The 13,188-nt window shown below is 40.8% G+C and overlaps 1 protein-coding gene across 2 annotated transcripts in view; it reads left to right on the forward strand.

Moving 5' to 3' along the window:
• The window catches only part of DNAH5 (dynein axonemal heavy chain 5), a 267,250-nt gene that overhangs the window by 246,775 nt on the left and 7,287 nt on the right, over positions 1-13,188 (forward strand). For both annotated transcript variants that reach the window (XM_023625835.2, XM_023625834.2), the window contains exons 73-78: positions 1-206; positions 1,334-1,537; positions 3,364-3,579; positions 5,172-5,384; positions 10,084-10,236; positions 10,660-10,891. In XM_023625835.2, coding sequence (XP_023481603.2) covers positions 1-206; positions 1,334-1,537; positions 3,364-3,579; positions 5,172-5,384; positions 10,084-10,236; positions 10,660-10,891 — 1,224 coding nt within the window. The remainder of the gene's footprint in view (positions 207-1,333; positions 1,538-3,363; positions 3,580-5,171; positions 5,385-10,083; positions 10,237-10,659; positions 10,892-13,188) is intronic.

Consider the following 13,188-nt stretch of genomic DNA (forward strand, 5'->3'; position numbering starts at 1 on the left):
GTGTGAGCCAAGACTTGCTGGATGTGAGCACCGGGGCCCAGTGGAAGCCCATGCTGTACGCAGTGGCTTTCCTGCACTCCGCGGTCCAGGAGAGGCGGAAGTTTGGTGCCCTGGGGTGGAACATCCCCTATGAATTTAATCAAGCTGACTTCAGTGCCACTGTGCAGTTCATCCAAAACCACTTAGATGACATGGACGTCAAAAAGGTACTGTTGCGAGCGCTGCTTCGTGCCTCTGGTGATTGTGTGCTTGGGTCTTCAAGCTAACATGACTGCCCAGCTTTGAGGTAAATCCTGTAAGAGTGATGATTTTCTTTTTTTTTTTTTTTTTAAAGATTTTATTTTTTCCTTTTTCTCCCCAAAGCCCCCCGGTACATAGTTGTGTATTCTTCGTTGTGGGTTCTTCTAGTTGTGGCATGTGGGACGCTGCCTCAGCGTGGTCTGATGAGCAGCGCCATGTCCGCGCCCAGGATTCGAACCAACGAAACACCGGGCCGCCTGCTGCGGAGCGCGCGAACTTAACCACTCGGCCACGGGGCCAGCCCAAGAGTGATGATTTTCTGTGCTTGCAAAGTCATAATCTTTAAGTCATAGCTACTTGGGTCATATTTGCCTCTTGATTTCAGGTAAAAATTGGACAAATTTTGATTATCTTTTTATTTCCCAAAGTCATGTTGACATTACATATGAGACAACCTGAAAGGGTCTATTGGGGGTTGGGGAGACTGGGAGGGGAAACTTGTTTTTTAAAATCCTAAAAAATGAAAATGAGAGTCTAGATTCCTTTTTTTTTTTTAAAGATTTTATCTTTTTCCTTTTTCTCCCCAAAGCCCCCCGGTACATAGTTGTATATTCTTTGTTGTGGGTCCTTCTACTTGTGGCATGTGGGACGCTGCCTCAGCGTGGTTTGATAAGCAGTGCCATGTCCGTGCCCAGGATTCGAACCAACGAAACACTGGGCTGCCTGCAGTGGAGCGCGAACTTAACCACTCATCCACGGGGCCAACCCCTACATTCCTTTTGGAATGTGTGCTTTTTAAAGAACTGCCTCAATATTCTCAAAAAATAAACATGTTTTTCCTTTGAAATTAAAGTGTGAATACATATGAAATGCATCAGGGAGTCTACGCTGAGTCATGACCATGAACTCTGAGTACTCTTCGCGTTTACCTCTTTAATTTTCTTTCTGAACTTTTCACATAACTGATGAAGAATGAATAGATGAATGAATGAATGAATGACATTGTTGACAATGAACATAGATGTTACTTGGCAGGGAAAAGGGGTATGAGACAGTAGCTGGTTCTACACAATTATATTATAAACTTTCCCAGGGCGTCTCCTGGACCACCGTCCGCTACATGATCGGAGAGATTCAATATGGAGGCAGAGTCACTGACGACTACGATAAGAGATTATTGAACACGTTCGCTAAGGTTTGGTTCAGTGAAAATATGTTTGGACCAGATTTCAGCTTTTATCAAGGATATAGTATTCCCAAATGCAGCACCGTGGATAACTATCTTCACTATATCCAGGTTTGTCAACTTCAGAATTTTATGCATAGGGCCAATATCTGCAGCCATTTGACCTTTCTGGTATTTATTTACACTCCATATACTTCTTTTAAAATAAATTTTAATGGTGATGCACATTGAACCTCCCACCATAGATGCTTTCTTCATATGTTTATATTCACCTAATGATTAAAATGTTTATATTTGTTTTCTGTGTGTTTTGTGTGGGCTCCCTCCCTCCCTTCTTTTTTAGTACCTCAGTGAGGAACATTGGGGAGATGATAGATGGGGCAGATTTAGAACTCGGGAACCTACACAAATCCCCTGGAGCTCTCCACCTGTGAGGCTTCGGCTCCCTGTGATAATAGGACAAAGGCAGCTTCTAGACCCAATCTCTTCTATTTGTCAAAACACTTGCCTTGTCCTGCGACATCTGTTCCTTAATCCTGGCCTAATGGGCAGCATATGAGTATATTCAGGAACCCGCTCTGTGTAAGAGCTTCCTGTAAGACCGGCTTTCTCAACTTCACCACCATTGGCATTCAGGACGGGATGCTTCCTTGTGGTGGGGGGCTGTCCTGGGTGGAATGGTTAGCAGCGTCCCTGGCCTCTGCCCACTAGATGTCAGTAGCATCCACCACCCAGTTGTGACAACTAAATATGTCTCCAGACATCACCAAATCACCAAAATCACCCCCAATTGAGAAGTGCCGCTCTAAGAAGGGATAAGATTTTGCCAGGAAATTTGGGAAAAGATTTGATTTGTGTTTCAAGGTAACTACATTTCCTGTCTCTATACCTTGAATTCATTAGACCATTAGTTAGCAATCTCTTTTGCCTCTATCTAAGATTTATCTTAGAGTCAACAAAGTAAAGCATAACAGCCCCAAAGGGCTAAATTTATCAGTATATTTAGAGGTTCTGTGATTTATAAATGTAATGAGTTTATCGTATATTACCACCTCTACACTTTTATTAATTCAAATCAACAAATATATGTGTCTTAATGGTACTATGTGTGTCTTTAAATCATTAGCACTAAATAGAAAAATGTCTATGAAGGTATAAATTTAAGTATGCCTGTGCATATATTCATTTCTATACACCTCATTTCACAATGAAGTTGAGATAGCTTGTAAGAAGACATTATATAAAAAAGAATCAAATAAGGGAGTAGAAAGGGGGAAAAATATGAATAAGACAATAATAAAGTTAAGGATACAGTTGACATGAAGAAATATATGTCGAATTGTAGTCAATTTTCTTTTTCTCAAATAGCCGAAGTAGTTTTTTGGCTACTTGTTCTGCTTCTGATTGTCTCTTGCTGTCTGTTTTCGTCTCTGACTTTGTTGCTTTCTCAATATTTCTCTTTTCCTAATCTCTGTCTTTCCCCTGGGAGTGTACAGTTCCCACCTGCAGCCTTATTTGGACTATAATTGTTAAAACTGTCATTTTCTGGTATCTTAACAACATAGTAACCATTGGTTATACAACATTTATTTAAACAACTGGTTTGAGTTCGATTAGATCTTCAGAATACAATATACTGATGCACAGCTCCCTTTCCATGTCATGTATTATAAAACAAGACAGTATTTCCTTGATTAAATTTGCTTGAGGTTCAGACTTTTAAGAGCTATGAAACTGTATAATGTTTCTCGATGTTAATTTTTTTTTTTGAGGCAAATTTTGATCCTTCTCTGGAGAAATTATTGGGATGGTAGCCTGACACAAATAAGGCATATGATGTAAATGCTTATCCTAATAAAAACGTTTATTTCTTAAGACAATATAATTTAACTGCTTGTGTCGGTAGTCTGTACTCACGCAGGGTGCTTGTCGTTCAGAGCTTGCCCACCTATGACAGCCCTGAGGTGTTCGGGCTACACCCCAATGCTGACATCACCTACCAGAGCAAGTTGGCTAAGGATGTGCTAGACACCATCCTGGGCATCCAACCCAAGGACAGCTCTGGAGGAGGAGACGAGACCCGCGAGGCTGTGGTGGCCCGACTGGCTGATGATATGCTGGAAAAGCTGCCCCCAGACTATGGTCCATTTGAAGTGAGTTGAAATCTTGACAAAATGTCAGCTGTGTGTGTGTCTGTGTGGTTGGGAGGCTGAGGGAGGGCAAAGAAGAATTTTTCTGAAATTCACTTCCTGAAGAATCAGAAAAAGAAGTTTTTGAATCTATAAATGTAATCATTTCAAAATATAAATAATAAAGAAGCCTGATGAGAATGTTAATATTCATAAATAAATGACAGGAGTGTACACTGATGCGTTGGGATTGCTTTTCTAGAACTTCCCTTGAAGTACTTCACATTGTCATTCGTTCAAAGGGAAGTAATGTATTCTTAGAGTAAAGTACCTGATTATTTTAAAAAATGCTGTGAAATTTAATGCATACCTTAAAATTCAGGCCTTCTTAATTTCAGGGACTCTATATTTATATCATTAACTCTTTGCAGTTTCTTCATCTTATAGGTTTTGAAAATTGATTTGGCTTTTTAATATGTGAGTAACTTTTAAGCGAAATTTATGACTACGAAAGTTAACTTTTTAGACATTTTAGCAAGTACTGTGAAAAGATTTACCTTGATAACATTTTTAAACCTTTGATAAAAGCAAAAGTAAGTGGCTTACTTTTTTGCTGTAGTCTTGAGAAATGACCTGGACTAACCATCTGATACTTTTGTCACAGGACCACCATGTTTCTTTGTCTGTTGCCCCTTTTCCACCTAATTTTCAAAAGGAAACCTGCAGCCTTTTCTTTCTTTAGCATCCTATTACTTTCCACAAAGAAGGTCATTTTGACTGCTAGGCCTACAGACTGAACTCAAGGACCTATCGCTGAGGGAATTATTTCCCCGGGAAGAAACTCTGCTCACTTGCTTGGAGAAAATCAATACTGTTATCAGCTTTCATAAGCTCCTTTCATTATCATATCAGGAAAGAGGCCATTCTTGTCTAGCAGTGGTTGAAATATTTATGATGCAATTAATATATCTAAAAATATAATAAAAATAATTACATAAATAAATATGGTAAGTAATGGAGTTTAGAAGCGTCTCCCTCCTTTTGCTGAATTTGTCAGTGTTGCCTTAGGATAAAGCAGCTCACCCTACCACAATATCTGATCCATAGAGGACTCTCAATTAATGCTTGTAGGGTGGAAATGAATGGTCAGATGGCTGGGTAGATGGATGAATGGATGGATGCTTTCATGGAAAAAATAGAAAGCTTTTAGAACAAAGTCTAGTCTTTTGAGGCAGCCAGCAGAATGCTTGTGTATGTACACGTCTGTTTGTGTGTGTCCATGTGTGTGTTTGCAAGTCTCAGATAGGCAGTATGTGAATATTTCCCAGTAAGTGCATTTGCTCCTTGGAAGGCTGTGTGGTTGTGGTTGTGCATTTTACGTTCTTCTGTGAATCAATGGCTGCTGTTCTCTTCCACATGGCATGAATAATTGGCTGGTCATCTAACAGACGTTTTCTTTTTTATTTCTTCTCTGTGTTCTGGCAGTGAAAAAAATTAAAAGCTTATCATTTATGGAATTGTAAAATTTCAGAACTTTTCAAAAGTCCTAGGGAACCAGTTGCGTAAACATTAGTAACTGTCCAATTTTTGACACATACTGAATGTCTCCACGGCAGGTAAAAGAGAGGCTGCAGAAGATGGGGCCATTCCAGCCGATGAACATTTTTCTCAGGCAGGAGATAGACAGAATGCAGAGGGTACTCACCCTGGTCCGAAGCACCCTGACTGAACTGAAACTTGCTATCGATGGCACCATCATCATGAGTGAAAATCTACGAGATGCGTTGAATTGCATGTTTGATGCCAGAATTCCTGCTCAGTGGAAAAAAGTACGTGTAAGCCTGCTCTTATTCTGCCGAATCACTTTGTTGTCATGAATAGTTGTAATTGGCAAGTAGAAAGCATCCAAGGATAATTTACTTAAAAATTTTCTTTTGCTTAGGGACTAATCCTCTTATGGCCTTTTATTTTTAGATTTAAGTAGGGAAGGAAATTATTTAGCATTTCCCAGATGTCAGGTGCTCTCGTAGGCAGTTTGCATGCATTATTTCATTTAAATCTTGCATTTTATTGCCCTTATTTTACAAATGAGGAACTTCAGGTTGAGAGAGGTTAAATCTTTTCCCAAATCACACACCCAAGAAGCCCAGGAATCAGAATTTAAACCCAAGCTCTTAGCCTTCAAAGCCCATGGTGTTAGTTTTATAGAAGAGAATGTCCTAGCCACACATACATATCAAAAGTCATACCAAAGAGAAACATTTTTCCTAGCTTTGCCTGTAGATATGTGAGTATGTCTCGAGATAACAAGATAATAATTTAACAGTACGCTTACTGATTACCTGTTGGTAATTGTGCTAAATGACAGATGTGGTTTTAAGAAATAATTTTCTACTTGGAAAAGCAAAATAAATGCCCGAATGTCTTTGTAAGTAGGAAAACTTGTGTATTGGAGGGGATGGAACCTAAATGAGATTCTTTTCTTTGTGCTGTATTTAAGTGTGCGTGTGTGGTGTATGCAAGCACATCTGGTGGGGAGACATGAGTGAAATTGCTCAGATTAATTATGGTGGAGAAAAGGCATGAGGAAAGGGTCAGAGGTGTTGCTATGCTTCTATCCCGTATTTCCTGAGAAATCTGGATCTGCCGTTTGCTTCCTTCCATTCCGCCTGACCACAGCCATCACCTGGGCTGACTCTGCACCCACGGCAGGAAGTCAGCAAGTCCTGACCTCACGGCTCTCTCCGAATGTCTCTGCTCTCAAGGTTTTTACTTCTACTCCTCTTTGCAAATGCATATGCTTTCCATACCCGAAGGTTCAGAAGAATGAGGAAACTGGGATAGATGCAGGTAGAGAAATGTCACAGGATTCACCAATTTGCAATCTGGAGTTATGAATGTAAAGTGAACCTGGTCTGCACAGTTGTGCAGTTTCCTCCAGTGGGCCTCAGCTGACTGGGAGCAGGCCTGGGAAAGGGGAATGATGGAGGTTGTGTCCTGCTGGGCATTCGCCAGGCAAGTGCAATGGAAGATGCGTTAGTTTTTTGGGGCTGCGGGACAAACTACCACAAGGCTGGGTGGCTTACACAATAGCAGTTTATTGTCTCACAGTTCTGGAGGTGGGAAGTTCAAAATCCAGGTGTCCGCGGGGCTCGCTTGCAAAGACTTCCTGTGACACTAGAGCACGCAAGAGCAGAGCAGAGTGTGTGCAGCCTGCAGGCATCTCTGTCCCCCGCAAAAGGAGAAAGGGGCTAGGTTTCCGAACATGTAGCTCCATCTTTCCTGCTGCTGGTAGGACTTGCCTAAACACTTGCTGCCTCAGAGCTGAGCTAGTGACACACATTTTAGGAGCTTGCTGTGCCGGCAGCACCCTACTTCTGTTTTCCCATGGAGGTCAGATGGGTCCTCGGCTCTACAGTTACTCTGGGACTACCTGATGGAGGCCTCGCATCTGGTGGTGGCTGTACCACCCGGAGCATATGGCCTCTGAAGTCATCACAGTGTGGGGAACAGAGAGTTGGACAAGGTACTGAGTCTAACTTCCTGAGTCAGAAAGTGACCTGTGTTACTTCTGTTCACAGGCCATGGAACAGAACGAGATCTGTGGACTCAAATGCGTGGGAGGCTGGGAAGTATAGGGGGGCACATGGGATGTTTGATGAGCACAAATTGTCTCTGCAACCCCCCTCCCCCCATCCACACCAGTCAGATAAGTTTCTTTACCTCCTTGGAATGAGGGGAATGAGGGAGTAGAGGAGCCTAGAGTGTTCTGTAAGTGGAGCTCTCTCTCTTTGGAATGAAATGCGGTTGAGGGGAAAATGTGCCCAGCCCAACAGGACAGTGTTTGATGATGACAAGATTTAAAGTGTGAGTGTGGAGGTAGGGGAAATGAATTGGAAGGACATGAGAATCATTAGAAATCGGAAGTCATGAGATAAGAAGGTAGGGTATTCAATGGGTCCACATGGATCCTAGTGTTACCAAGAATGATTAATGAAGGTAAATAAATGAGCTGGACTCGGGAGCCAGAATATATGGGCTCAAATCATGTCTCTGTCACATCCAAGCTGTGCAACCTCAGATAAGCTACTTGTCTTGCTGTGCTTAAATTTCCTCATCTGTAAAGTGGGAGTAGTTATTCCCACTTTATTACATAAGTTGTACAGTTCTTGTGAGGATTAAGTGAGTCGATGAATGTAAAGTGCTTAGAACAGTGCGTGGCATATCCCAGTCTTATGTAAGTTCTTGCTATTATTATTATTAAAACCACACACCTCCAATACCCCCCTCCCCACCGTTTCTACCACCACCATCTCCACTACCACCACGACTTCCATCACTACCACCTCCATCACCATTACCACTACCACTACCACCACCATCACCGTCTCTACCCCGTCACCTCCACAATCACCACTTTTACCACCACCACCTCTGTCACTACCACCACCGTCATCACACCACTGTCATCACCACCACCACCACCATTTATACCGTCACCATCACCATCTTCATCATCCTCATGATTCTTTTGGGGATGGAGTGGAAGAGTGAAGCAGGAGCCAAATTCCTTGATAAATAGGAGGGAGTGACCAGTAAGTGATAGACATAAGAAGGGATGAGGATGGTGTGTCCAGATGGCATGAGACGCAAAGGAAGACAATAACGGGAAATGCTGACCTGACAATAACAGAAACAGTAAAGATACTTACTTCTTTCCTGGTCCTGAGGCCTATGAAACTAGAGTGCAGTAAATGGTAGCGTACATTTGAAGAGGATGCAGAGGAAGCAGTCTTTCCTGGGTCAGGTTGGGGGAATTGATTTCAGTTCAGAGAGGAACTGAGGGGAATGTTCAGGGAAGAGGTGAAGGATCTAGAGGAGTTTGCTGATCGTAGCACTGAAGATCCTGACGGTACAGTGGAAAGACTTGAGAGGGTGGGAGGGTTGGGGATTGGGTCATACTGGGGGATGAACAGGGAGGGCAGCATTTAGAGATAAGATTGGATCATGGGATGACAGGAGGCTTGGCCTTTTGGAGGTTATTCTGGTAAATGGGAAGGTGAGACATGATGGAGTTAGAACCGATGGTCTCCTAGAAGATGCTCATTTAGTGCTGAGCCTCTGATATCTCATCCAGGAATTCAGCAGATTCCAAGGCAGTGGGTCCTGCAGGCAGCCTGTAAGTACCTAGAGTGTGCTCTTTCTGTTGTCTTCTCTATCTTATTTGATGACGCCACCATCCATCCTTCTAGTCACACAGCTTAGAAGCTCAGAATCAGCTTTGACCAGATACCTTCCTTTCCTTCTTACCTTCAATAAATTCATTGCCAAGGTCAGAGAGTTTCTTATCTGAATTGCCTCTCTTCATTACCAGTGACAGAGGGAGAACCCCCCTGGTCAGGAGCCTTTGTAGGTTCATTCACCACTAAACCAGCTCACCCGGCTCTGCCCACACCTGGGAGGCTTTGGAACAGGGGTCCATGCCAGGAGGCGCCCTCTCATTAACGGTTCCCTGTGCCCTCCGATCGAAGGGAGTATAAACACATCTCTTTTAGTTAACACGTCTATAAAGACAGGATAGAATGAGTTGCATAATTTTTAAGTTATGATCTTTTTATACAGAGTTTTATTTTACTCAACTTATTATTGGTCTTTGAAATCTCAGTGTCTCTTGAAAAATAGGCACATTAATTCTTAAAATATTTGAAATTCAAGTGTTATATCTACCCAGGTTGATCACTACATTTGTTCATGCATAAAATATTGCAATTACAGTAAAATGTCATAAAATGTGATTTGGAGATACCTACCAGGGTGGCTGCTGATAACATTAATGGCGGATCCATGCCAATTGTAATAATAGAAGTTCCACACGTGAATTCAGGCAGAATATTACAAGCAATAAAGGCAATTGATTTGTTGATGATAAAGAGCCTGTGTATCCATTTCTGTGCCTTCATCAGAGAAAATAAAAGTGCATTCTAAGTGACAGAAACTTCAAAAAATAACTGTTATTTGCCTCATTAAAAATGATAAGTGGAGAAGGGCTTTTACGATTTATCATCCACAGAGTATATTTTTAAGGTGTTGATGAGGCCATGAGCACATTTATGTAAATAGAAATCTTGTTTTATAGTGTATCTATTGAAAATGTAACCTAAGGAAAAATAGTTGGAACCTGTTAAATTTAATTCAATTAGTTGTTTTAATTGCTTTGTAGCAGAGTTGCTAATGAATATATTCGTACATGGAAGGTGATTCTGTTGACATCAGGCATCTTGAACAGCATACTGAGCTTTGAATTGATCTTGTATTCATGTGATGATTAGCCCATTCTATCTTAATATCATTAAGGAGGAAGAATAATTTGAAAACTTAAATGTCAGAACCCAGGGGAAATTCATATCTTAGGGACTTTTAAAATCTAAAAGTGAAATAGATCTCTCATCATTTTTTTCTGTGAACATAGCCAGTTACACAAAAGAACTAAACCTGTGCTAATTAAGTGCTTTAATGTATGCATTTCAGGTGTCCTGGGTGTCAAGTACGTTGGGTTTCTGGTTTACTGAACTTATAGAAAGAAACTGCCAGTTCACCTCTTGGGTTTTCAATGGCCGACCCCACTGCTTCTGGATGACAGGCTTTTTTAACCCCCAAGGATTTTTAACTGCAATGCGACAGGTAAGCACTCTGGTTTGCACCTGTTGTTGTATTATAATTTTCCTCTATGACATTTTCTTCTTTCATTATAGCTTTAAAGGATAGAGTAAGACAGCGAATGACTGACTCTTTTTGGCACCAGCAGTAGCCTTGTCCTGAACATAAATCCAGCAACTTGTTCTCAGGCCACTAGCTTGAGTTTCAAAACATTTATTTGTTATTTTTATATTTGATTTTATATTACATTTCTTTTTAAAGCACAAGTGGTTAAATTAGGACATGGGTATTGTCTATGAGAGAATATTTTTAACTCTGTAAATACTATTCTATTTCTTTTGAATTAGGGTAATTTGAGGTACACTGTCGTCACTATTATACTCTTTATATTAAGACAAACTTTTAATTGCTGATTTCATCCTTTGCTTTTGATCTTGACCTGAGAAGGAAATAACTCGGGCCAACAAAGGCTGGGCTCTGGACAATATGGTGCTTTGCAACGAAGTGACCAAGTGGATGAAGGACGACATTTCTGCCCCTCCCTCAGAGGGTGTCTACGTCTACGGCTTATATCTCGAAGGTGCTGGCTGGGACAAGAGGAACGTGAAACTTATTGAGTCCAAACCCAAAGTGCTCTTTGAGTTGATGCCTGTCATAAGGATTTATGCAGAGAACAATAGTAAGTTGTCTTGTGCATTCAGGGATGGTTGGTGCTATCAAGTTGGATGACATTATAAACACAAATCTCACTATTTTGTTATCATGTAAGAAGGATTTTACTATTTTATCAACTAGTTTCACATTTACACCTGTGTTTATTGAGTACTTATTGACCACTACACACTTTCTTGATGCTTTTGTGAGGCAATGGTTCTAGATAGTTCTTGCCTGTCTAATAAAGCAGATAAAATATATATGGATACTCACGAAATGTTAGCTGATGAGATAAGAAACAAGTATTTGGAATACTTAGTAAGTGGTGGGAAAGGCAGGTGAGTAAGGGTGGGATGAAGTCGTCAGGGGCTCAGTGTCAGGAGCAGTTATGCCTGGACTGGACTTGGAAGGATTAATGTGATGTGGTGGGTCAAGAGGTGAAAAGAAGCAGGACTGCACAGGGCTCCCCTGGAGGCAGTGGCTCCACCAGACTGGAGCTTTAAGCCAGGTTATGAAATCCAGATTGAATTCAGGGATGTTTGGCTTCATCTGGTGGCTAATGGTAAAATGCTGGCTTCATATTTCAGCCTATAAATGTCATAACACTTCTATGAAGCACACATGTATTCTGCTTTGACAAAATTGTCAAAACTGGTTGACAAGTCTAAAAATACCTAAACTGTTTTCCGGGTTGGTTTGATGTTTTCTGGAGACTTCGGTTGCATTTCACTCAGCAACAACCACCTTTCAGCACATGAGGAAATTCTCTGTTCATTTTTTTAAAATGTATTTTATTTTTTAAATATAAGTTATGTATACGTAAGGTGTACAACATGATGATTTGATATATATATATATATATATATATATATATATATATATATATATATAGTGAAATGATTCCTGTAAGCCATAAATTCTAGGGGTAGCCATGATAGTAGATTTCAAGAAAGTACTGATTTTACGACAGAAGCACCGAAGATTTTTCTTTAAACAAGGGATAAAGTAATCTCTCTTTAAAAGATACTTTAGATAAGTATTACATTTGGAAACACAGGTCAAAGGAAGAGAGTTTATAAACTATGAGTATTTATTTTCTAAGCAAATATTTGCTGGATGCCTAATATATACCAAGCAAGACCTTAGGTGCAAGGGATGCAGAAATAATTATGAACCAGATCATGCCCATGAGGAACTCACATTCTATTGAGGGATTCTGATGAGCAACTAATAATTAAAATGCAATTTGATACATGTTGTCATAAAGATACAGTCAGGATGCTCAGGGAGCCTGAAGGAGAACAGAGCTAGGCCTGGGAGGTTAGAGGAGATTGCTTCTGAGGTGTGCTTTGGAGGACAAGAATGAATGTGATAGGGAGCTAGAGTTAGACTTTTCTTGGCCATGGGAAATAGCATTAGTTCACTCAGTCATTCAGTGAATATTTATCTGGTATTGACCTCACACTACTCTAGTGCGGGGGATGCAACAGTGAAAAAAACCCAGGCAGAATCCCCATTCTTGTGGAACTCAGTCTCAAAGAGGGAAGGGTAGCTGAAAAAGAAGCAAAAAATATAGTCGATCCTTGTTATTCATAGATTCTGTATTTATGAATTCGCCCATACTCTAAAATTTATTTCTAGCCCCAAATTCAATGCTCGTGGCACTTTCATGGTCATTTGCAGACATGCCCGAAGCAGTGAAAATTTGTCACCTAATGTGCATGTTCCAGGCTGAGGTTGACTAAGGTGACACTCTGCCTCCTTGTTTCAGCTCTCACACTGTGAACAGCTGTCTTTTTTGTGGTTTCTTTAGTGCTACGTTTTTCACACTTTTGTACTTTTCTCTGTTTAAAATGGCCCCCAAGGGCAGTGCTGAAGAGCTGTTGGTGTTCCTAAGCATAAGAAGGCTGTGTGTGATGGGCCTTATAGAGAAAATGCGTGTGTTAGATACGCCTCATTCAGGCATGAGTTATGGTGCCGTTGGCCTTGAGTTCAGTGTTAATGAAGCAACAATGTATGTGAAAAGCTGTCTTCAAACAGAAATATAAAACAAGATTATGCATCAATGGGCTGACAATGTTGTGACTAGAAGCTTGCAGGAAGCTAACCCCTCAGAGCAATGGTCCAGTGGTCGCTAACTCGGTGTTCATAGAGACTTTGCATACATAAGCCCCATGGATAATGAGAATCACTGTAAACAAACATACTGATTTCAGATAGTTCTTACTTCTATAAAGAAAACACACACATGATATGCTAGGGAGTGAGATAATTTAGGGGTTTGAGGAAGGCCTTGTTGAGGAGAGAGCATTGCACTGAGAT

The sequence above is a fragment of the Equus caballus genome, chromosome 21 (assembly GCF_041296265.1).
Source record: "Equus caballus isolate H_3958 breed thoroughbred chromosome 21, TB-T2T, whole genome shotgun sequence".
Taxonomy (NCBI): Eukaryota; Metazoa; Chordata; class Mammalia; order Perissodactyla; family Equidae; genus Equus; species Equus caballus.